This window comes from Mastigoproctus giganteus, chromosome 10 (assembly GCF_048544385.1).
Source record: "Mastigoproctus giganteus isolate SK-2022 chromosome 10, ASM4854438v1, whole genome shotgun sequence".
Lineage (NCBI taxonomy): Eukaryota > Metazoa > Arthropoda > Arachnida > Uropygi > Thelyphonidae > Mastigoproctus > Mastigoproctus giganteus.
Window position 1 is genome coordinate 126,376,326 of NC_143584.1, and position 27,346 is coordinate 126,403,671.

Sequence of the window (27,346 nt, forward strand, 5' to 3'; positions counted from 1 at the left end):
TATATTTATGTTTGATATGCTTAAAAGCATATCAGCCAGACAGTATATTAATTTATTTAACATATTTGAATACCCACCAAATGCACAACAAGCCTTTCCTGGAAGGACTCCTCTTAGCTATAATGTGACAGATTCTCCACCTACTAATCCACTATCAATGAAACTTTGATGTAGCACCCATTTTTCATCCTCAATAATGAGTTAATTCAAAAATGTCACCTTTAAGTCCTTGAGAATGTAGATTCAAAAATGCTTGCCTGATGTCTAAGATTATCTGGTGATATCATGTGTGAACCAGCTTTCCAATTTTCAACACATTTCTCAGCTGAACAAATGGTGAAATGGGTTCAGCTGAGTTTCTGGTTAACTTCTTCAACAATTACAGCATCTTTAAGTTTATGACTAGGTCATAAACTTTAAACTACAAGAAGAAATTTTAAAGTGTGGTCTGAGTGCTTTGTCATTTTTTGTGGTCATCAGACCTGAACTTTCGAAACTACCATTGGCATTTCCTCATATTTATAGCTTCCTCCCCATATATATCTTCAATATTTTTTGGCTGCAGTCATGTTGTTTCTCTTTTCTAAATTTATGCAGTGGTCAGGGTTGGGAGTGCAGTAGCATATTCATTTGTTTTGATCATGGTTTGAGTCTCACATAACTGCTAATACAGTAATTATTATATTCTCATCAAAAATGATTAGTTGTAAACTTCTGTGACTTATGTGGTCTTGTTGGAGTATAAACAGAACATTTTTATGTGCACCATAGCAGAGTAATCAAATCAAATCAAATCAGAAGGCTGTAGTAGTAGTATGTATTTGTTTGACCATAATTCTGGCCTGTGTGCTGCTAAATGTGGTGCTGTTCTTGCATTCGCTCTATCTTGGAAACTCCTTTGACCTTAATGTGACCATACTGAAGTGTAAATAGAAAATTTAAAAACCAGATCATTGTTAACTTGTTAAAACTTACAAATAGACATAACTTATGTCTACACAAATTTTCATCAGTATTTTTCATAGATTCTTGTATAAATAAGACACAAGTTTGACAATGTGAAATGACTCTTAACTATGGGTTAACAAAATATTTACTGATTTTATAACATTATTTATGCAAAAGATTGCAAAAACTGTTGCAAAAATCCTCCAAGCTTCATTTACTTGAAATTACCTACAAGTTTTGTTACCTACAGAATATTCTCTCTTACTCAAATTTTAGTAAAGAAGCTCAAATTTTAGTAAAGAACCTTGGACTAAGAAACATAAAAGAATGAAATGTAAACTGTATGATTTACATAATTTATGATTTATTTAATGTTTGGGTATGTTAGCAACAGTGAAATTGTTCTAAAAGAAATTCAGTTCAGTGCTTTCAGTAATTCATTCAGTTAAATTCAGATTTAACTTTACAATGTGATTTCATTCCTTGGTTATTTGAAGTGGATGATGAGTGAAAATGCACAACCATTAACCATTAGTTTTTACAGAGTAGTATGAGAACATATTCCTCCTGAAAGAATTTTTTTGTGAGGATGAACTTAGAAAAAAACATGTTTTTTTTCTCAATAGTGTTGAAAAATTATACAATGAGAAAAAATGTTTGGCTATTCAAAATACTTTTGATATAAAATATAATATTTGATTTTATCTCTATTAAATATGTGTCAATATCATTTAAATATTTAATATTTATAATTATCAAAATTAATTCTTTTACTTAAAAGAATTCAAATTCTTTTAAGTTGGCTCAGTTATTGTTTAAGCTAAGAAACTATTCAGACTATTGCAATTTGGGTTTGGATAGTTAATAAGAATAATTTTTTTTATAGTTTAAATTTGATGTTTTTTTTTAATATATATGTATTTTTGTTTTAGGGAAATTTCATTATCTGACAATATCCAAACTATGTATAAGGCAAGAGAACTAAGATCAATGCTTGTAGATGTTGTAGCCAGATTTGTTAAATTTGTTCTTCACCAAAATTATGTCAATAGACTAAATTTGTATAATCAGGTATTTTATCTTGTTCTATTAGATTATTACTGATAATTATTACACCGATAATGTATATGTTTTTTAATAGAAATTACATGCAAACAATAAAAAATTTTAAATTATTGTGTCATGGTTCCCTTATAATTTATTTATTTTTCCCATCAGGAGATTACAAACACCACCTGACTATGAATTAAATGTATCAGAAGTTTCTCATCAAAGAGGCTATTCAAAAGCTGTGTGTGTGTGTGTGTGTGTGTGTGTGTGTGTGTGTGTGTGTGTGTGTGTGTGTGTGTGTGTGTGTGTGTGTGTGTGTGTGTGTGAGGAAATGACGGAGAAACTCATATTATTCAGATAATGACACAGTTCATAGACATTACCAGGAATTAGTCTTCTTCTTAGGATTTATTCCATTATTACATTGGTTTTCTTCAACCTAACATCGAAAAGTCATTCCTTTATTCTTTTTTTCCATTTTCTGCTGTCTTCCCAATCTCTATCCATATTCAGGAATCGGTGCAATGAATAATCTTTCATGAACATATAGGCTAAGGTAAAGAAAGCCAGCACAAGAACGACGAGAAACGTCGGATAACTTGCACAGAAAATTAGTTTCTCAACACGGCACTCTAGCGCTGCTCGCTCGGTAAACAGATGGTAGGTGTTATTGGTCTGGAGCAGAAATCGAGAAGAATATATTAATTGACAGGTAGGCATGGCAAACGATGAAATGATTGGTGGTGGGCACGACAGACCACAAGCTACAGGGCATATTATTGAACAAGAAAATAAAAATACAGTCTTAAAAAAATTTATTTTTTTATGACTGTGATTCTAAAGAAAAAAGGTTAGATTACCCCCTCCACTTCGGCCGGGGTTCAAGCTCCCATGGGATTCAAGTCAAGGTAATCTGACCTTTTTTTCACCATTACGAAATAATGGTGAAAAAAAGGTTAGGGCATGTGCGATCAGGGAAAGTTACCATTAGTGCTACTAAAGTAATACTAAACCAGTGTTATCGTGTGTTGTGTTATCGCACCAATCAGCACATTCTTTTCCACCCCTACTTGTCAATCAATATATCATTCTCGACTTTGCTCCAGACCGATAACAATTACCATCTGTTTACCGAGTGAGCAGCGCTAGAGTGCCGTATCAGGAAACTAATTTTCCGCGTAAGTTATCCGACGTTTCTCGTCGTTCTCGTGCTGGCTTTCTTTACCTTTGTCAATATATACTGCACTGTGTGATGCCTATTCAGTTTGCAAGTTTAAATTTAATAGAAAGTATGTTTCTAGCCCAACATTTCAGAGAAAGTTTTGCTCTCTTATTAGTAGCTGAGTAACAATATTTGAAATTAAAATTATGACAATCTTGTAAATAGATAGATGAAGAATACAAATGATATTTCGTTTGTATCCTGACATTATGTTTGCATCATGTACTTGGTTTATGTGATTGTGAAGGCCTGGACCATGATATGGCATCACTTCCATTTGAAACTGAACTTCATTTGGCAATGTTGCCTTACTTATCAGTGAAGACTCATCTCGCTGACTGCTATCAGTATCAGTTGACGTTCTGGTCATTCTTCCCAGTGCCATCAGTTTCCAGTGCTTGTTTCCTTTAAAAGTGAATCTTCACTCAATCTGTGTATTTCATTTTTAATTTTTACTAGTAACCTGATTATGTCAAGAAATAAGAAAAGAGCATTAAAGGAAGAAAAGAGAGTATGCAATGAAGAATGGGGCTTGCAGTATTACATTGTTGCAGTGAAAGATAAAATGATGCATTTGCTCTGCAATGCCATATTGGCAACAGGGAAGAAATACAATGCATATCAGCATGATGCGACTCATAAGGACAAAAAATATGCTAAAATAGGAGAACCACGAAAGTCTGCAATTAATGAAAATGAAAGATTGAAAGCTGCAGCAGCAACAACAAGTATTCAAAATGATGTCAGGACAAGGGATTGACATCACTGAAGTGACATATAAAGTAGCATATATACTTGGAAGAAGAGGTAAGCCATTTTGCAATGTGGAAATCATAAAAGAATTCATTGTTGAAGTTGTGAGATATTTAGATTCAGCTAAGGTTAATAAGTACAAACAACTATTTCTTTCAAGGAGGACCATAACTGATCAGCAACATGAATTAGTCAGCATGCTTCTTCCTTATTACTGTAAATCGAACTTCTCTAAAATGTTCATAATAAGGAAGCACATCAGGGTCTGATGATGATTCAATATAATGTATGATGTCATCCATATGTTGTCTTATAACAGACAATTTAGGATGAGGTGCAACTGATTCTTTGTCATCATCATTGTCCTCTTGTTCTTCATGAAAAAAATTTTCTATAATCTCTCCCTAAGAAAAAATTTGATAGCCTGGATCACCATCATTTTCGAGCCACTGTTCCACATTTCTCAGTTGCATTTTTGTTGCCAGCCCTCAGAAGAGTGTCCTGAAAATTAGACACCTCAACTCCCTCAAATTCCATTTCAGGTTCTATGTTTCGAGCCACTGTTCCACATTTCTCAGTTGCATTTTTGTTGCCAGCCCTCAGAAGAGTGTCCTGAAAATTAGACACCTCAACTCCCTCAAATTCCATTTCAGGTTCTATGTCATACAACAACTTCTTCCAAGCATTGGTCAAGATAGTAATCTCCATATCTTTCCATGCAGCTACTAAGAAAATAGTAGATCTGATGTATGCATGTAAATTTTGCAGTGTCCTGGTGCCTCTTGTATCTTCTTCTGTGTCTTCTGTGTCAAAACAACAATCACCTCTTCCAAAAACTTCTTCTTCAACCTCTTACAAGCAATGATTACACTTTGATCCATTGGCTATATCAGTGAAGTAGTGTTAGGAGGCAGAAAAACACATTTAATTCTCCAATCCCTGCTAACTAACCTCTCAGCATTAGGGTGAGTAGGTGCATTATCTAGCAGAAAAACAGCCTTTATTTCATTAGAAGGAATTTTCAGTACATCTGTCTGATAGCGTTGCACATTGGGTTCAACACCTGGCCACCATTTTTAGGGTAAAAAAAAAATACTTAAAAAAAAAAAAAAAAAAAAAGTGTTCTGGGCTCTGAAAATGCCATTTACAGCCTACTTGAAATTATCATCATCATCACTTGAAAATCGATACCCATGCAGGTGTTTCTTTAAATTTCTGAAGAAAAAATAATCGCTATAGGCCACTGATTTATCCATATTTATGAATGCAGGTCAAGTCTATCTAGACTGTGTGTGGGGGGGGGATTAATTCCTGAAATCTGCAATTTAGAGCAGCACTTGCTTTATGAAATTTGTGTGCAGGAGCATTGTCATAAAGAAGCATAACATGTTGTGTCAATTTCCATTTTTTCTGAGACTATGCACTAATGACTCATGCTGCAAGCCTATCAGAATGGGCAGCAGTATGTCATTCCCAGGTGCCTCCGTAGCCAGGTGGGAAGGAGCAGCAGTGCGTAGCACACGCTTTTTGAGTAGACCGGAGTACGAGCCAGTCACCACCAAATACGGAGGATGCAGAAAGGTCAGGGAATGACCACCGCATATTCCCGGAGCAATATGACCTTAGTTGCTAATACTTCTAAAAACCAAATAACAACAACAACAACAATGGCATTCCCAAACTAATAATAAACTCTTTCAGATTAAACAGGTTCCGAAAATATGGCTCTCCAGTGTCCAGACATCAAGACGAGTTAGTTAGTTAGTTAGTTATTTTGGTTTTTAGGAGCATTAGCAACTAAGGCCATATTGCTCCGGGATATGCGGTGGTCATTCCCTGACCTTTCCACATCCTCCGTATTTGGTGGTGACAGGCTCGAACCCTGGTCTAATCAAGAAGCGTGTGCTATGCACTGCTGCTGCTCCTTCCCACCTGGCTATGGAGGCGCCACACATCAATACGAGAAGAAGTAAGTAATCCTTTCAAGAGCAAGAATAGGTCATACTCACCTGACCTACCTTCATTTACTCACAGAAGATGATCCACAACAGTGTTCACATTGCTATATTAATATGACACATTCTCATTTACTGCTCCTATTATAAACAAGACGAACAATCTAAACGAGTATTTTGCATCTACATTCACGCGTGAGGAGTTATTCAGGAAGGAGAATGATGTAGGTAAAGTAAACATTGGCAGTGAGCTGGATGATTTGTAATAACTGAGAGGAAAGTGGAGGAGAGATTGTTGAGGATAAACATAAAAAAGGCACCTGGGGTGGATGGGATCTATCCAGTTATATTAAAGGAGGCAGCAAAGGAAGTATGCAAACCCCTAGCCATAATTATGAGAGCTTCTTTGGACTCAGGGGTGGTACCCATAGACTGGAGATGTGCAAATGTAACCCCAATTCACAAAGGAGGATCAAAGGCTGACACAAGTAATTATAGACCTGTTAGTTTAACTTCTATTCCAGGTAAATTAATGGAGGCACTGGTTAAAGAAGCACTGCAGAATCATCTAGACAAGAATTCAGTTATAGCTCAGACGCAGCATGGTTTTGTTAAGGGCAGGTCTTGCCTGACCAATTTGATTGGATACTATGATGTAGTCACAAAAGAACTGGATGCAGGGAATAACTTTGATATTATATATTTGGATCTTAGAAAGGCTTTTGATACTGTTGCACATGGAAGACTGCTGCACAAATTGGAGCAGTGTGGCATTGGAGGCAAATTGCTGCTATGGATAAGGGGTTGGTTGAGTGGCAGAAGACAGAGAGTGGTAATCAATGGACACTGCTCAACGTGGATTAATGTTATTAGTGGAGTTCCTCAAGGTTCAGTGTTGGGTCCGTTGTTGTTTTCGGTGTTTATGAATGATATTGATGATGGGATATCAAGTTTAATGTCCAAGTTTGCAGATGATACAAAGGTTGGCAGGGTCGTTAAGGACACTACTGATGCTATGCTGCTGCAACAGGATCTGGAAAGGTTGAACAGATGGGCTGAGAGGTGGCAAATGAAGTTTAACATTGACAAATGTAAAGTACTACATATGGGAAACAGTAACCCCAGAGCAACGTATCAACTCTGCGGTACTACACTGACAGTGGTGGAGAATGAAAAGGACCTGGGGGTAATTGTGCAGGCAGATATGAAGTTCTCTGAGCAGTGCAGACGAGCTGCAAGAGTAGCTCATGGTGTCTTGTCAATGATATACAGGAATTTTTCTAGCAGGGATAAGGAGGTGATTATTCCCTTGTATAAGGCAATGGTTAGGCCACATCTTGAGTACTGTATACAGGTCTGGAGGCCTCATTTCAAGAAGGATGTAGAACTGCTGGAACGGGTACAGAGAAGGGCAACAAGATTAGTGAATGGAACAAAGGGTTGCTCTTACGAAGAAAGGCTTAAGTTTTGCAAATTACAGAGTCTGGAGACTAGGCACCGGCGAGGTGATCTGATAGAGGTGTATAAGGCTTTGAATGGTTTGAGCATGCTCAATGCCAATGGGATTCTTCATCTTGCTCAGAATAATCACCTCAGAGGGCATAAATTCAAATTGAGGAAGGACGGATGTCGGATAGATGTGCGGAAATTTGCCTTTGGCCAGCGGGTGGTTGGTTGGTGGAACCGACTTCCATCACTTGTTGTAGAAGTTGATAGCCTAAACAAATTTAAAGCTCAACTGGACAGGTATTTCGAACGAACAGAGGGGTGAAATGGGAGTGGGGTTTTTTTTTTTTTTTTTGGCTGATGCTGAATAAGCTTGCTTTCTTGCATCATATGCCTCTACTAATGCTAATGCTAAAGACAGAATTTCAACCCTGCAATCACTGGTTATCCTTCAACAACCAATAACCCTAGAGAATTTAATTGATGATAAGGCCAATATTTCTGAATTTTTATGCTTTCTCAAGCAAACTGGTATTTTTAATCTTTTCTGATTAAGGACTTTTATGACTGTATGATATTTTCTTATTTCCTTTTTATTATAAATGAGTAGGCACATTATAGCCAAAGTAGCTTATGTGCCATGAAATCCCAACAACAACCATTTTCTCTGTTCCTTTATGGCTCCTCTTAAATTTTTGAGAACAGCAGCATAGGTATTTCTAGTGACTGTTTTCTTAGCATGTGCTATATCAAAAGAATTTTTTTGCATATCCCAAAAAGTGGTAGTTGTGACTTCCTGGTAGAGGACTCTCCAGTTGAGTCCTAAATTTTTTCAGTAATGGTGACCCATGGTGTTTCCATTGCATGGACTCCTGTTTTCTGTTGGGATGTTACTGATGATGAGTTCATGTTTCATCACCAATTATTATTCTTGAAAGAAACCCTTTATAGATCTTCATGGTGCATATGTAAATTTTCCTCACATATTTGAACCCTGCACTGTTTCTATAGAGAAGTGAGCATTCTTGCCACCTGGTAAGAGCTGATCTTTAACATGGCCAAGTGTTCGTGGAGAATGGTCAGTACTTATTGCTCAGAAATGGTACATTCTGTGGTGGCTATAGACTCTCTAATATGTCTGTCCTGCAGAACTGGATCTTCAATTTTTTGGCACATTTCTGGAGTTGTCATTTCCATTGGTTATCTTGTGTGGATTCTCAATTCCCTTTAAACTGCTTAGACCAAAATTTTACCTGATATTCGGAAGGAGTAGCTTTACCATATACAGCTTTCATGCATTCATGAATAATTTTGGTTCATTCCTTCTTTTGTCAGAAATTTGACATGACCTAGTTTTGCAATTTCATGACATTGGTGTTTTATTTTGGGTTAGGTATTTTAAATCTGTTCTATTCCTTTTTAATTCACTGTATTGAGCTGGACCCACACAAATAAGATTCAGATATTTATGAATATATGATCAAACTATAGTTTTTTAATATATCAACTATCAAGTATATTTATAGTAAAGGTACAACGAATGCCCCTCATACTTAAATTCACCTTGCATTCATAATGCCACACAAAACTCAAAAAAGATGTTCAAAGTCATATCACATAGATGTTCATAGGAATGTGAGTATAATAAAACTACATTTTTTTTAATATATCAAGCATATTTATAATGAAGCTAGATTACCTATTGAATTCCCCTTGAACTATTTTATTACTCAAGATAGAACAAACTTTCTTAGTCGCATGTCTAATACTTTTAAACAAATAACATTACTCAAATATGTTATTTTTGCTTAAAATAATATTCTATTACATACTTAAAATATGAGACATCGCTATTGATGGTCTCTCAAACAGATAGCAGGTGGTCTTAATCCAGTGGATCTGTGATGGCTCACAAAGAAGCATTAGGATTAGCATTAGTAAAGGCATATGATGCAAGAAAACAAGCTTATGCAGCATTAGCCAAAAAAAAAAAAAAGGAAAAAAAAAGGAAAAAAAAAAAACACTTCTACTTCACTCCTCCTTTCGTTCGAAATACCTGTCCAGCTGAGCCTTAAATTTATTTAGGCTATCAACTTCCACAAGGGATGGAAGTCTGTTCCACCAACTACCTACCCGCTTACATCTTCTTTCCTCAATCTGAATTTATACTCTCTCAGGTGATTATTCTGAGCAAGAAGAAGAATCCCAACGGCATTGAGCATGCTCAAACCGTTCTAGGCTTTATACACCTCTATCAGATCATCTCACCGGTGCCTAGTCTCCAGACACTATAATTTACAGAACTTAAGCCTTTGTTCATAAGAGCAACCCTTTGTTCCATTCACTAACCTTGTTGCCCTTCTCTGTACTCGTTCCAGCAGCTCTACATCCTTCTTGAAATGAGGCCTCCAGACCTGTACACAGTACTCAAGGTGTGGCCTGACCATTGCCTTATACAAGGGAATAATCACCTCCTTATCCCTGCTAGAAAAATTCCTGTATATCATTGACAAGGCACCATGAGCTACTCTTGCAGCCCGTCTGCTCAGATAACTTCATATCTGCCTGCACAATTATCCCCAGGTCCTTTTCATTCTTTACCACTGTGTAGTACCACAGAGTTGATACGTTGCCCTGGGGTTGCTGTTTCCCATATGTAGTACTTTACATTTGTCAATGTTAAACTTCATTTGCCACCTCTCAGCCCATCTGCTCAACCTTTCCAGATCCTGTTGCAGCAGCATGGCGTCAGCAGTTTCCTTAACAGCCCTGCCAATCTTTGTATCGTCTGAAAAGTTGGACATTAAGCTTGATATACCATCATCAATATTATTTATAAATACAGAAAACAATAATGGACCCAACACTGAACCCTGAGGGACTCCACTAATAACATTAGTCCATGATGAGCAGTGTCCATTGATTAGCACTCTCTGTCTTCTCCCCCTCAACCACCCCTTTATCCATAGCAGCAATTTGCCTCCAATGCCACACTGCTCCAATTTGTGCAGCAGTCTTCCATGTGCAACAGTATCAAAAGTCTTTCTAAGATCCAAGTATATAATATCAAAGTTATTCCTTGCATCCAGTTCTTTTGTGACTGCATCATAGTATCCAATCAAATTGGTCAGGTCAAATTGGTCTTTCCCTTAACAAAACCATGCTGTGTCCGAGCTATAACTGAAGTCTTGTCTAGATGATCCTGCAGTGCTTCTTTAACCAGTGCCTCCATTAATTTTCCTGGAACAGAAGTTAAACTTATAGGTCTATAATTACATGTGTCAACCTTTGATCCTCCTTTGTGAATTGGGGTCACATTTGCACATCTCCAGTCTATGGATACCTCCCCTGAGTCCAAGGAAGCTCTCATAATTATGGCTGAGGATTTGCTTACTTCCTTTGCTGCCTCCTTTAATATAACTGGATAGATTCCATTCACCCCAGGTGCCTTTCTTGTGTTTATCTTCAACAATTTCTCCTCCACTTTACTCTCAGTTATTACAAAAATTATCTAGCTTACTGCCAGAGTTGAATACACCTCTGGCATTCCCCTCACTGGTTGGTTTTTTTTTTTTTTGGCTTTTTTTTTAGGAGCATTAGCAACTGAGACCATATTGCTCCAGGATATGCTGTGGTCATTCCCTGACCTTTCCGCATCCTCCGTATTTGGTGGTGATGGGCTCGAACCCCGGTCTAATCAAGAAGCATGTGCTACGCACTGCTGCTCCTTCCCACCTGGCTATGGAGGCACCTTCCCCTCCCTGAATAACTCCTCATGTGTGAATGTCGATGCAAAATATTCATTTAGTTTGTTAGCTACCTGAGCAGGATCAGCAACATTTGAACCATCGATATCAAGTGGACCAATCTGATTCATCTCCTTCCTTCTAGAGTTTACATAAGTAACGAACTCTTTGCTGTTTTTCTTTGCATCCTTTGCCAAAGATTTCTCGTAATCTGCCTTTGCCTGCCTAACCTCCTTTGTAACTTGGTTACAGGTAAACTTATATCTGTCATAGGCTTCTGTGTCACATGTTAATTTATATGTATCCCATGCATTTTTCTTCTCTGCCATATGTCTCATTAGTTCATTTGACATCCATTTAGGCCTAAAACTTGAACAATATTTCTTAGTTGGTATGTAAAGCCTAGTAGCTTCCAAGATAAGTTCTTTGAATGCTTCCCATTTTGAATTTGCTGTTGCTAACATCATCAGTTGGTCCCACTGTATAGAATTTAAATACTGTCTCAGACCATTGTAGTCGCCTTTATTATGAAAACCCTTCCCTTTACCCGTGATGGTGGTTACCTCTTTGAGTAAATCCCACTTTAACACACTGTGATCACTGCCACCTAGTGGTTTCTTTATCTGCAGATTATTAATGCATGAAGAATCACTTCTGATAATCAAATCAAGAGTACTCCCTCTAGTTGCCTCCCGAACATGCTGATGTAGAAAACAATCATCCAATAAATCTACAAAGCCTTGCTAGTGTGTGAGTGACCAGACCCCAAATTCCAGTCAATATCTGGGAAATTGAAATCCTCCATTATAAGACTCTGATTTACTGGCCCACTCTATTTCCCTGTACAGTTTCTTATTATACTCATCAGAGTCATTAGGCCTATAGCACACTCCTACTCTCAATTTTGATCTCCCAATGCTTATGTCACACCAAACTGACTCGACACTGCACTGTCTAGTGATGTCGACTGGCTTCACTTCCTTGGATTTTATGTGTTTCTTAACTAATAGCATAACCCCTCCTCCCTTCCTGTCCTGTCTATCCTTCCTGTACACATTGTACTTCGCAAATGTCAGTTCAGCATTCCTTATACTGTGTGACACCACGTCTCTGATATCCCAACAATATCTGCCTTTGATGTTTTGAGCAATACCTCAAATTCATCAAATTTATTTACCAAACTCCTAGCATTGGTGTACATGCAAGTATACATGCACCTTTTCCTATTCTTTGTTACCCTAACACAACCCATGTGTTTACTTGTACCGCAGTGACTCCAGCAGTCTCTGAAATATCCTGCATCTTGTTTTCCAGGCTGCTGCTCATTCCAATAGAAGCAGTGCAAGAATCACTTTCACCTCTGCCAGTGGCTACTGTTAATCTATTAGTCCTTGTATCCCCCCAAGCTAGCAGTTTTCCAACCCACCTAACACTGCCTTGATAGCATCAGCAAGTATTCTTGCACCCTTTCTATTTAAGTGTATCCCATCCCTGTAGAATAAAATTCTACCCTTTGAGCCTTGCACAATCTTTCCAGGGCCAAATTGATCGACGAGGCTCTCATCATATAAAAGCAGTTCTATGTCTATTACCATGCAGTATAAAATAGTTAATTTTGATTATTTTAATATAGCAAAAGCTAGACCTTGTCTTTCTATATATCTTGAAGCCAGCAGGATTTCAACTGCCACAAGTAAACACTATAGATCCGTTAATCAGCCCTACCATCTGATGAGAAATCAGTGTCTCAGAACATACTATAATTTTTCACATTTAAAAAATTTAATTTATGTATATATACAGGATATTTGTGTATATATATATACACGACTTTTTTTTTTTCTGCTTGAATAAGGTGGAAAAGTGTACTGGAAGTTAAAAAGAAATTAAAAGAAAAATGACATTTAAAAAAAAATTATTTATTTTAAAATTTATTTATTTGTAATAATAAATAAAAATTATTTATTATTATTATGTCAGTGGAGAGTAAAGCTAGATTTGACTTTGCCTCATCTATTAAAGTGTTTGCCAATCACAACACTTAATAATTAAAATGTATAATAAAACCATGGCATATTCAGAGCCATCATGCAGCCATAGACATGAAAACAGAAAAAATAAATCACATTAAGAAATACGATAACATGCTTTTACTGTGGATACCTTTATAAAAACATTTTAAATAACAAATAAATAATACCCATTAAATTAGTTTTATTAATTAGTTATACTTTTATATTATTGAAATGTAAAATCAGTAATTATGACTCCATTATTTAAAAGCATCACTGGAAAATGAGAATGTGTATAGTTTATTGTGTAAATGCAATATTATTGAAGTATTAAATAAAGGAAAAAGGTGACTTTATTAAACCCCGCAACAAAGAAGCAAGAGTGCAGGACGAGCAGCAAAAGTAATAAGCGGCCAAAATGATAAAATAATTTTTTTCTTGAGATCTCAGAAAAAAAAAGCTGGACTAATTGTTTAAAACTGTAAAACTTCCCCAAATTTGAAAATTTGGTGCATTTAGCATCATAATTTTCTAAATCATTTTCCCAAGGAGGACCCTGGACCCACTTCCTTTTTCCTAGGATGATTTCCTCGACATTCCAGAAGGTTATATTTTACAAAATAGCCCTGTGTGTGTGTGTGCATATGTATTATTAATAGCCTCTATATTATTATTAATATGCTCCACATCAGGGCAGCCTTCTGATGATGTTATTTATTTAAAAGTAGTGCTTTTTGAGATTACTTTTGCTAAGGAATTTTTTTCTAATTTATATCATAGACTATATTCTCTATTAACCCTCTACACAAGTAGCTTTCCAGACAGAATGCACATGACATGTATATGGTAAACCACTTCCCAGGGATCATTATTTACAGTCGCAGACACAAGCTGCCACCATGAGGCTCTCTTATACTTCCATATGTTGTCTGTATGTCTGTTCTGCAAGACCCTATAGTACTCCCTAGATGCATCAATTTAAACAATTAACATCTGACCACAAGGAAAAGGTTCACCTTGCGGTCAGATGTTGTCCAGGACTTGTTGACCTTCTTGTCTCAAGTCAGGACTTGTTGACTTGAGAATTTCCGTGCAACAGCAGGAGTGGCTAGAGTTACTTCAGTAGTACTCTCCCAGAGGGTACTGCTAAAGGTGGAGGGGTTAGCTGGCTTGTTTAGAACCTGAAGATTGGTAGAGATGATATAGTTTTCTAAGTCTTCACTGCTTCTGGTGTCAGCATGGCCAGGGGTTTGTGCTGTGCCACAGCGGTGAGTGACAGTTTGCATCCATTGAGATAAGAAGCTTCCCCCCCCCCCAAGGAGTACATCAAGTGCAGTTCGGATTAAGTTGATTAAGTTAAAGTTATCCACTCCACGATGACTGTAAATCAAAAGCACATGTAGGGTAATCTGTGTACATGCACTGACAGGGGTGCAAAGAGATCAGATCTTTATTACTGTAATTTCAGTGTTCCTAATTGCAATTGCTGCCCATGGCATTTCAGCATTACACTGTTTAATCTGGTATGAAGAGGGATATCCTAAAGGAGCCTTGTACCCATAAGGGTACAAGGATCCTGTAGGAATATTATGTCAATTTGTTCTCAATTTGAGCTCTAAGTTTAATTTGATCACCTACCAATCTAGCTCTTTGGCCATTAATTCACATACATTTCACCCATTGAGTTGCTGCAGTTGTGGGTGTTCTTTCCATAATTAATTATGTTATGTTATGTTATGTTATTTGGTTTTTAGGAGCATTAGCAACTAAGGCCATATTGCTCTGGGAATATACGGTGGTCATTCCCTGACCTTTCCGCATCCTCCATATTTGGTGGTGACAGGCTCGACGAACTCCAGTCTAATCAAGAAGCATGTGCTACGCACTGCTGCTCCTTCCCATCTGGCTACAGAGGTGCCCCATTGATATGTATGCTTGGCTTTCGAGTAAACAGCACAATTTGGATCCCTGATTGAGTGGTGATGGGGTAGTCTTGCACCTTTTCAGTTGGAGCAAACAGCAGCCTGTTCCTTGTTTGGGCATGCACTGAATTTGTGGCCACACCGAGTGCAATGCCCACATGTTGAATCCTACTGATTACAAGCGTGTAACGTACGGCCAAATTTGAGACATCGCTAACATTTAGGAACTGGAATGTATTCTCTAAACCTGTGACAGTCCCAGCCAACATAAACTCTTTCCTGCTGAGTGAGAATCTGCCCAGCAGAAGGAGAAAGCTCAATGACCCAGTTCACTGCAGTCGGGACTTTAGTTTTGTTAGCGTATTTCGGAATCACGTGTGTCAAGCCCACCTTCCAGGCGCCTCCGTAGCCAGGTGGGAAAGAGCAGTAGTACGTAGCACATGCTTCTTGATTAGACCGGGGTTCGAGCCCGTCACCACCAAATACGGAGGATGAGGAAAGGTCAGGGAATGACCACTGCATTTCCCAGAGCAATATGGCCTTAGTTGCTAATGCTCCTAAAAACCAAAAACAACAACAACCCGCCTTCCAAGTGGTGGTCACTAGGGTTTCTGAAATAGATCTCTTCCTTCAATTTGGTAGAAGTGGTAGGCTTATCAATATCAAATAGTACAGTAGATGAGATGGACCCTTGCATCTTGGGGTCTCTGCTTTTAAACCAACGATAGTTATATGTGGATTTTCTAATATGGAGAGAGCCTCCTCCCTGGTGGAAGTCTCAAAAATGAGACCTGGCATCCTTGTTTTCTGAATGGTTTTAATTTTCAGCTTCCTCATTTGCTCTTTAAGATTTGCTGTTAGGACATCCTTCACAGCTTTGCTATTTTCGCTTTCTCTGTTGGTTTCAGCAATACAACACGAGATTCGGGTATCTTTTTCTCAGCCTTTTTTGAGTTCCTTTTGCTTTGTAGTAGTAGTTTTTTTTAAGTCAGATGGTTTGCTCCTCAATGCCTCTGCATAAGAAAAGGGGCCTTATGGCATTTCTTGAAAAATAGAAATTTTTCAAGAATGGGAATTCTTGAAATATTTCTATTTTGGCACTAAGCCTCTTATTTTCAATGTGCAGGTACAGTATTGTTCCCTCCATTTTAGACCAGCTATCAATATTATCCTTCCTAACAGCCGCTGAGATACAATTTTTTTTTTTTTTTTTTTTTTTGCCATGTATCTTTCCAGTGCTCCTCTGAGCTTTAAGAATTTGTCTTAAAGGTCTTATGGGGTTCTCTGTTTCTGACCTGAGTAGTGATTTCCATTTCTTTTTTCTATTTATGGACATGAATTTTCAAGTCATGGATCACATGAGCACCTCAGAAATTTGATAGTAAATGGATGTTGGCTGGGAGCGGCACGTGCTTGGACTGTTTTTGAAAGAAAGAGTGGGAATTATAGAACCTAATTCAGAAGAACAGTGCCCATGGAAGTATCTGTAGAAGAGCAATGCAGCAGAAACAGTACATGTATGAGACAGAGAGTGGAGAGAGACTGTTTGAGAAGAGTCATTAATTAACCTAACTGCCTTCTGAATGGAATCTAGAAGTCTGAGAGAGATTTTCGGGGCACCAACCCCAGATGTGGAAACAATATTCCATGGTAGGGCGGATTTGCGATTTGTACAGAGTAAACAACTGTTTGGAAGAAAAATAATGCTGAGAGCAAAAGAGAAAACCAAGTTTTTTAGATGCAGAGGAAGCAATATTTGTAATGTGCTTGTCCTAAGAGAGAGTAGAAGACAAGGTAATCCCTAAAAGAGATATATCATCTTGCCTATAAATCGGAGTGTCACCAAAGATAAGCATAAGAGCAGAAGAATCCTTTTTGTGAGATATGAGACAGGACTGAGTTTTAGAAGGATTGAAATCAACTAAGTTGTCTCTGCCCGACTGGAGAATTACCTGGAGATAGGCATTTAAGGAATTGGCAGCAGATATTTGAGAAGTTGAAGCTGATTGATCGGGGTGAGGTTTCTCAAACTGGAAAGTGAAATGCAATGTGCTATCATCAGCAAAACTATGGATAGGATTTCCGGTCAATCGAAGAAGGTCATTAATATACAAGAGGAAAACAGTGGGGGAAAGAACTGAACCTTGGGGACCACTAGCATTAGTGGAAGAATTAGAAGACAGAGAGCCATTACCATCATCATCAGTGAGCGGTCAGAGAGAAAACTGGAAAACCAATTGCAAAAAACAGTTGGCAAACCATAAGATGGAAGCTTGTTTGGAAGACTTTTATGCCAAACATGATCGAAAACCTTTTTAGATGTCAAGAGCAATTGCTTGTGTCTCACCGAACTTTTCCAATGAATTTGTCCATAAATGGATAACATAAGCCAGAATATCATCAGTGGTTCGACATTGACTGAATCCATACTGGCAATTGTTGATCAGACGGAAGGTTTCTAGGTAGTTAAAGAGTTGGCAGTTAATTGATTTCTCCATTACATTAGAAAGAGTAGAAGTAATTGCAATGGGATGATAATTGGATGGGAGGAATTTGTCACCCTTTTTAGGTACTGGCTGGATATGAGCAAATTTCCAAGCAGAAGGAAAAACACCTTTGGAATAAGAAAGTGAAAAAAGGTGGCAGAGAACATGAGTAAGTTCAGGAGCGCAGGTTTTGAGAACAAAAGGAGAAATACCATCAGGACCTGAAGCTTTCTTAGCATTGAGATTCATCAAAATCCTTCTGACGTCCTTTTGATGGAAGAGCACAGGAGACATTGAATGGAGCATGCTGGGAATGGTGGGAGGTGTTTTACACAGATCATTAATACATGAATTGGAAGAAAAATGGGATGCTAGCAGGTCATCTTTATCCTTGACTGAAGTGACAATAGAACCATCTGGTTTTGACAGAGGTGGGAGCAGATATGGGCAAAAGTTGAAGCCAATAGCTTTGGCAGGAGACCAGAATGCTCAGCTACCATTAGGGCAAGAAGCAAGTTTTCTACTCTTAGCCAGTTTAAAATCTAGTTGGACTGATTAATGACTGCTTTACAGTTGTTGTGAGCTTTGGTATAGGCAGAAAATGAAACTGAAGAATTGAAAACAGGCCGTTAAGATATGCAACATTCTTCTCTTGAACAGCCTTAGGACATTTATTGAAAAACAAAGGTTGAGATAAAGGATGAGATTTTAAGCTGGAATGTGAAATAAACAATTCTATTCCTACAAGAATAATTTCACTGACACGATCTGAGCAAACATTGACATCAGAAATTTTGAAACAGTAATCCGACCAAGGAAAAGAAGAAAAGAAATCTTGCAGGTCATCCTATTTTGCATTCTTGTAATGTCTAACAACATGAGATTGGCAGTAGCCATGAGATAAAGGCTTCATTGGAGAAGAGACAATCACCAAGTTGTGATCTGAGGTGCCTAAAGACCACCTCGATCGTGTACTTAGAAGGGTTGTTTGTGAGAAAAGGATCAAGCATGTTGACTGTATGGTTAGGATTGTCCGGTATTCTGGTAGATAAATGAACAATCTATGCAAGGTCATTAGTAATTGCAAAAGCCTCAGCATCTCAACCAGCTGGGTTGGTATGACTAGAAAACAGAAGCCAGCTGAAGCTGTGAACATTAAAATCACCGAGGAAAATTACCTCACTGTTAGGAAAGTTGGAATGGAGAAAGTCAAGTTTCAAAGAGAGGAAGTCAAAGAGTTCGAAAGGTTTGAGATGGGGTGACCAAAAAATATCGCTGGTCATTCTCACTAGTGTTCCTTTTATGGTGGCCGGTATGGCCTGACTCATAGACAAAAATGCTAACTAATTGCATACAAAAATCAAGCAGGAATTCCTTCACACACAACACCAAACTTAAACAGGTGATTCCTCTTCCTAGGCCGAATCTTTTGAGTACAAAAGTAACACATTATTCAAAGATAATCCAAAGAAAAGAACATTAATTTGCAGAGCTAAAAAACAACATGGATGGCCAATTAAATAGCCCTAGAGGGTGCCAAATGCTTTGGATAGTGACAGATTATTGAGAGACGCCAATTTATATAAGTATTATAAGCATATAGGTAACAGAACCACTGATGGATAAGACAGGTGAAAGCTAAGACCAGGGACAAGTGGTTCTATTCATATGGGAATACAAGAAAGATGGGAGTAACTCAGTTATCCCCCTTAAAAGATGGTAGTGGCAGAATCATAGACAACTCACACAATGTGGCAAATGAGTTGAACAGATACTTTGGAATGACTTTTACAATTGAAAATGAGTTTGACCCAGAGAGAAACAGTGAAGAGGAATCAGTTTGCTGTAATTTTAATGATATAATTGTCTCAGTGATCAGTAATCAGTAGCTAAGCCAGGATTTTTTATCAGCAGGTACATTCACAAAAAAAAGGTGTCAACTGCCTAATGCTAAAGTGCAACAATACCAGATTTCAGTGTCTGGGGGTTCAATGTACCTGCTTACCCTACTCTTGCTATGCCACTGTCAGTGATCCATCTGTTGTAAAAGTTATCAAACAAAGGCCTAAGAGGACAAGGCCCCAGAGGCAAATGGTGTACATCTAGTTATACTGAAAAAGTGGTATGCAAATGTATCAAAATATTAGTGCCCCTCCCTTGAACTGGAGAAACATTAATATTTCTCCAATCCGTGAAAGAGGTGGTGGTGGTGTGTTCTGGATATGTTTGAAAAGTAAATGTCTTATGTAGTGTACACTCTTTCACAAGAAACCTTATAATTCAAACCCAAGGACAAAATAATCTTTGCAGCCCTTTTAATTTTTATTAATAAAAAAGTATTTGTAATCTTAAATTTTACCTTAATTGAGCTGATATGGATCTCCAATTTATTCACACAAACTGAGACATTTTATTTATTTTATTTATTTTTTACTGATTCTTTATCAGTGTAACTTATTTGTTAGGAATGGGAAATGTCTGTATTTCCTGGAAAAAAAATTCTGCATAACAAAAAATTTGAACATTATAACAATTGGCATCTAATTCATATAATTTAAACACACAAAGGAATGGTGACTGCCAGATTAAAGTTAAATACAATTTCTAATTTATACTTTAAAAATCTTATCAGAACTCAATTAAAATAGAATTATTATGAGAGTTGTTGGTTATTCGAACAAACGTCCATAGTTTGGCCAAAAATTCTTGTATCAACTTTTGAATTTCTTCTAAATCTCACATTTTCTGTAATGTAGTGAAATCAGTTTATATTCTTAACTTGATAGGTAAAATAAGAAGGAAACATATATCCTTAGTTATTCAAAAGGAAAAATACTTGCGTTATTAATTATTTGAATTCTTTTTTAAACATTCTGTTATGAACAACACAGTAATACTGATGATCAAAAACATATATTCTTTCTTTCTTGTTCTGGCTTTAAAGTTAGCAATTATCTGCTCCCTTTTATTTTTTTATACTTCTCTATTCTTAGCCTTTCAAAAAAACATGCCTATTTCTCTTTAGTAGCTACCCTAGTAGCTACAAATGTGGCACTTTTTTTTTTTTTGTTATTTACTGTGCATAATTTAGCATTAGCATTTCACTTCAATTTAGCTTTAGTAGAGGCATATGATGCAAAAAAGCAAGCTTATACTGCATAAGCCAAAAAAAAAAACAACTTCCCATTTCACCCATCCATTCAAATGGAAAAACCATTTGAATGGATGGGTGAAAAGTTTTTCTCCAAAAGTTTTTCTACTTCTTCCTTGAATTTATTTAAGCTATCAACTTCCACAATGGCAGATGGAAGTTTGTTCCAGCAATTAACCACCCATTGGCTAAAGCCAAATTTCCGCACATCTATTCTACAACTGTCTTTCCTTAATTTCAGTTTACGCCCCCTCAGGTTTGTAATCTGAGCAAGAGGAAGAATCCCATCAGCATTGAACCTGCTCAAACCATTCAAGGCCTTATACACCTCAGTCAGATCGCCTCGCAGGTGCCTAGTCTCCAGACACTGCAATTTGCAGAACTTAAGCCTTTCTTTGTAAGAGCATCCCTTTGTTCTCCTCACCAGTCTTGTTGCCATTCTCTGTACTTGTTCTAGTAACTCTATATCCTTCCTAAAATGAGGCTTCAAGACCTGTATGCAGTACTCAAGGTGTGGCCTGACCATTGCTTTATACAAGGGGATAATCACCTCCTTATCCCTGCTAGTAAAATTCCTATATATCATTGACAAGACCCCATGAGCTGCTCTGGCATCCTGTCTGCACTTCTCAGAAAATTTCATATCTCACTGCACAATTACTCCTAGGTCAATTTCATTCTCCACTACCCTGAGTGTAACACCACACAGTTGGTACATTTCTCTGGGGTTACTGCTACCCATATGCAGTACTTTACATTTGTCACTGTTAAACTTCAGTTGCCACTTCTCAGCCCATCTGCCCAACTTTTCTGGATCCTGTTGCGGTAGCATGCTGTCATTGATAACCCTGTCAACCTTTGTATCATCTGCAAACGTCGACATCAAGCTTGATATAACTTCATCAATATTATTGATAAATATATAAAACAGCAATGGGCCCAAAACTGAACCCTGGGGACTCCACTAATAGCAGTGTCCATGTAGAGCAGTATCCATTGATTACCACTCTCTATGTCTTCTCCCACTCAACCATCCTTTTATCCATTGTAGCAACTTGCCCTTAATGCTGTATTGCTCCAATTAGTACAGTAATCGTCCATGTGCAACAGTATCAAAAGCATTCCTGAAATTCAAGTGTATGATATCAAAATTATTTTTTGCACCAGTTCCTTTGTGACCACATCATAATATCCTATCAAATTTCTCAGACAAGACTTTCCCTTAACAAACCCATGCTGTGTCTGAATTATTGCTGCAGTCTTGTCTAGATGATCCTGCAATGCATCTTTAACCAGTGACTCCATTATTTTCCCCAGAACAGAAGTTAAACTAACAGGTCTGTAATTACTCATGTCACCTATTGATCCCCTTTGTGAATTGGAAATACATTTGCACATCTTCAGTCTGTGGAGATCTCCACTGGGTCCATGAAGGCCTCATTCTGTGTGTAGCATTGAACAGACTAAGTTTGCTACTTAGTGGATTTCATATTGTGGATGCACTTTGCCATGAGTCACCATGGTATTGGCTCCAGAGAAATATATTGCTGTCTTGTTTAAAGTTGTGCTACTACCCAGACCCAGGTTTTGATGCTTTTTTTTGGAGATCTCATTGATAGGCAAGTATGCACAGTGAAGACCTGAACAACTCAGTGACAAGAAATATCCACAATATGTGAGATGCAAGAAGGTGCAGTAAATAAAGTGATAATGCTATAGACTATTGAGTTTGATTTCTGTAGTGGACAACATTATGTAGTCTGTGAGGATTAATAAATAAATTTATTAATGGGAAAATTAATAAATGCAAGGCTTGCACCTGGGGAAACAGAAACCCAAAAATAACTTTAAGATGGGGAGGGGACTAGTTAAAAGTAGTTTAGGACACAAAGAAATAAGGGCAAAAACAAAATTATACCGTCAAGTATGAAGTTTACCATGCAGTGTAAATAAGCAGCCAGGAAGACACATGGCCTCTGAATTATTTATTAGAACTTTGGAAGTAGGTAAAGTGTAAAGTGTGTTTAGGGTGAAGCGGCACCAGGGGTTTCCCCCATCTCCACGTAGTTTACATTGTGGGTGAACCAGTTGACTGGAAAAGCCAGAGATTTAAAAGTGTATGGACTTTGTATATGTGTGATGCCTTGTACCGTTGTTCATCTGGTCATTTAGCTGCCAGACCCCTACTGAGGCCCGACGTTGTCCCACTTTCGCCCCGTGGAGGCAGACCAGGTACTCACTAGAATATAATTCACTCTGGCAGGTCCTGCCACCTAATTTCCTGAGATTTCAGTGATTAGGACCTAAAAAAAAAAAAAAAAAAAATCTCGTACGCGTCGCGGGAAGCGCTAGAAGTCCAAAATGTTGGGCAAAATTAATTTAGATTGGTGATTTTAGATTGTGTGGGGCGTGTTCACGTTGCTGTCAGATAGAGTGGGGTGAAGGCTGAAGACTGGGGGGCAAATAGACAGAAATATGGAGCCGAAAGGGAAGGCAACTCCCGTTTACAGTGGGGCATGCCCATGCCCCACCAGAGGGAAGAAGCAGGGTGGGGAGGGGACAGTTTACTGTCCCCCTCCCCACCCTGCCAGGAAGAGGTGACACAGTGAGCCAGACAAGGGAGTTGGCTCCTGAACAGGTTGTGCAAAATGCCATAGTTGGGAGTCATTCATGGGACTATTGTCCCATCTGGTAGTCAATGTTCTGGGAAGTGGAGTTTTGTCACTTCTCAGAAGAGTTCCAATTTTGTCCTACATGAAGGATCAAGCAGTTAAACCTGACGTCTGGTTGGGGGGTCTCTGAGAAGCTTTGTTTGACACGTCTATTCGAAGTTTGCAGGCAGAGGAATGGTCAATCGTCTGGAAGTAGGTAGTGGGATGACTTTTTTTTTTTTTTCCCTGTATAAGGTAATGGTGAGACTGTACTTGAAAAATATCAGAAAAGCAAGTAGAAGGGCAGCCATATTGGTAAGGAGATGCAGACAGTAGAGAACTTGGAAACTAGACAGCTTAGGGCAGTGGTTTTCAACCTTTTTTTAATAACAGCACCCCTAAGTAATTTATTTTATTTGGCAGCACCCCTACTCAATTTTCTGCCTATTAGATCTGATTCTGTGTGTGTGTGTGTGTGTGTATATATATATATATATATATATATATATATATAATATTATGATATTTATTATAATAATATAATTATAAAAATTACATTTCATAATACAAATTATATATATATACAGTATATAATGTTATTCTTTATATAGAGGCACTAAATAAACATCAATTATAGATCACCACAAAATTAAAAAGATACTGTACACCTTTTTATAATGAAATAAACATATAAATTAAAAAATAATAATAAGTTTAAGTAACTTAAACCCAAATTACGTGACACCCCTGGAATGTTGTTGCGGCACCCCGGTTGAAAGCCACTGGCTTAGGAGAACCTAACTGAGATTTATAAGGTCCTGATGGGATTATTAAAATGAATGAGGGAAGTATATTATCACTGTAAATAGGGATAAGAACCAAGGGATAAAAATATAAAATCTTTCACGAAGTTTATCTTTAGGTAGCATGCTACAGATCGTTAAAGTAAGTTGAAGTAGAGAATTTAGAGTACTGTTCAAGGTGGAATTGGAATGTCACTTTCTGGCAAAAGGAAAAGTATTAATGAGAGTTTTTTCATATGGCCATTCTAATACTAAACCCCTCTAGAATTATCTCTTCAGAAGTATGCCATATTTTTGTATTAATTACTTGTTTTTTAATTTGTATAATAAAGGAATTTATATTCCTTTATTAGCCAGATTTATAAGGAATTTATATTCCTTTATTAAGAACCTGCAATCATTTTGCATTTTAAATAGCAAATTGTAATTGAATAATTATATCTCATTATTCCTGTGGAAATGACTAACAACATATTTTGATTATACCATAAAGGATGATTTATTTGATTTAAAATACTTTTTTTTTTTTTTTTTTTTGTAGATAGGATTGATTGCAATCAATGCTGTTGGAGAAATTACGCCAGAAAGTGGTTCAATTAAAGCGAAGTGTTTGGTAAATTAATAAATTACTCTAAGCATTGTTATCATTGTATAAATTTTTTTATCCTTTTTAAAAGAATTTTAAACATTATATTTTAAGGACATAGTTGCTACTTTAAATAATAATAATAATAACGGTGTGATTAGCTCAGTGGTTATGATGCTGGACCACCAATGCGATGCACCTGAACTTAGATCCCACAGCGAAAAAAAAAAAAAAATTGAGATGGAAAATAAAATACCCAGATATCTCTTTTTACTAAAAAAGTTTATTCACACACACACACACACACACACACACACACACACACACACACACACACACACACACACACACACACACACACACACTCATTGGCGTTTTCTTTGATGTCATCCATTGTAGCAAAACAATGACGCCAAAGCTCCATTTTCAGTTTAGAGAACATACAGTGCAAGGTTGGGGGGGGGAGAAAAATGTCACAAATTCGTGGTGTACTATGTGCTCCTCATTGAAAAAAAAATGATCAGCATGACTTTAATGTTGGATTTTGTTGCACGGGACTTCTTGGGCTTGGGGACACTCGTGTGCCATTCAGATGATTCCACTTTGGTCTAGGATTGTAGGCGAACACCCAACTCTCATCCCCAATGACCATTTTTCTTAGGAAGCTTGGATCCTGCATAGATTTTGCAAACAAATCACCTGCAGTGGCTTTCCTGTAGTCCATTTGATTGTCCGACAGGAAGTGTGGAACAAACTTTGCACACACATGACACATCCTTACATCTTACATCAGGATTGTGTGTGTACTGAGCCTACAGACAGACCAACTTCATGAGCGATCTCAACAACAGTCATTCACCTGTCATTTTGCATGAATTCCTTTACTTTTGTAACATTTTCGTTGTTTCATGATGTCAGAGGGTGCCAATTGCATCTTCCATTGTTTCTTTTTCATTTTTAAACCAATTGAACCACTCGTAAACTGCTGTTTCCTTCAAAGCATCATCTTTATAAATATTCTGTAATGCTGGCAGTGTCTCTGTATTACTTTTCCCAAGTTTAAAGAAGAAAACAAAGTTTGAACATGCTGTTCAAACTTTGACATTCCACAATCAGTCAGCTGTAACATAAGAGTAAAGTGGTTGTGTCAGTTCCCACTTGGCATATGTGCACGCCAAGGTCAATGTCAACACCCCATGAAACCTTATGGCCATAGCACAAACCATTTAAATACCAGCATGCGATTCCAGTAACTTTTTGAATGTATTACGTGTACACCCTAACAAATATTTCTATACTCATTTGTGTATGGTCATCAGTCAGCATGTAAATTTTAATCAGTTAATAGTCAATCAATTTATTAATACTATTATCTTTCTATACTTTAAAATAATATTCTTCCTAATGATATTTATTCAGCCAATGGGAGAAGAAAGATGTGGGTTATATGATAATATGTAACAAATACAAAAATACGTAACAGAAGCTTGTTTTACTGTGGTAAAACAAGCTTCTCTTTAAGCGTGGTCACGTGCTATGTTTATCTAACGTGGCCACGTGGTACCATTATTTATTTAAATAAACTAAATTCAAGAAGGCATAATATTTTCAGATTTTAAAATTCTATATCTATATAACATCGGTGTAGATACAACTCTTAAAAGAAAAACTGCAATCGTAGTGTGAAAGGCACCCACCAATGAAAAGCCAACTAGCTTTGAAACAGTGCCATCTGGGTAGTGGTGGTGCCCACTGTGAATAAGTGACAATAGTCAAACAGCAAAGAGTTCTTTACTTATGTAAACTCTAGAAGGAAGGGGATGAATCAGATCGGTCCACTTGATATTGATGGGTCAAGTGTTGATGATCCTGCTCAGGTAGCTAACAAACTAAATGAATATTTTGCATCGACATTCACACATGAGGAGTTATTCAGCGAGGGGAATGCCAGAGGTGTATTCAACTCTAGCAGTAAGCTACAGAATCTTGAAATAACTGGGAGTAAAGTGGAGGAGAAACTGTTGAAGATAAACACAAGAAAGGCACCCGGGGTGGATGGGATCTATCCAGTTATATTAAAGGAGGCAGCAAAGGAAGTAAGCAAACCCTTAGCCATAATTATGAGAGCTTCCTTGGACTCAGGGGAGGTACCCATAGACTGGAAATGTGCAAATGTGACCCCAATTCACAAAGGAGGATCAAAGGCTGACACAAGTAATTATAGACCTGTGAGCTTAACTTCTGTTCCAGGAAAATTAATGGAGGCACTGGTTAAAGAAGCACTGCAGGATCATTTAGACAAGACTTCAGTTATAGCTCAGACACAGCATGGTTTTGTTAAGGGGAAGTCTTGCCTGACCAACTTGATTGGATACTATGATGCAGTCACAAAAGAACTGGATGCAGGGAATAACTTTGATATTATATACTTGGATCTTAGAAAGGCTTTTGATACTGTTGCACATGGAAGACTGCTACACAAATTGGAGCAGTGTGACATTGGAGGCAAATTGCTGCTATGGATAAAGGGGTGGTTGAGGGGGAGAAGACAGAGAGTGGTAATCAATGGACACTGCTCATCGTGGACTGATGTTATTAGTGGAGTCCCTCAGGGC

At 37.5% G+C, this 27,346-nt stretch overlaps 1 protein-coding gene across 3 annotated transcripts in view; it reads left to right on the forward strand.

Annotated features, from left to right (window-relative positions):
• The window catches only part of LOC150079276 (centrosomal protein of 104 kDa), a 211,455-nt gene that overhangs the window by 43,711 nt on the left and 140,398 nt on the right, over positions 1 to 27,346 (forward strand). For all 3 annotated transcript variants that reach the window (XM_090383351.1, XM_090383352.1, XM_090383353.1), the window contains 2 exons: positions 1,881 to 2,019; positions 24,687 to 24,758. In XM_090383351.1, the coding sequence (XP_090239477.1) occupies positions 1,881 to 2,019; positions 24,687 to 24,758 (211 nt within the window). The remainder of the gene's footprint in view (positions 1 to 1,880; positions 2,020 to 24,686; positions 24,759 to 27,346) is intronic.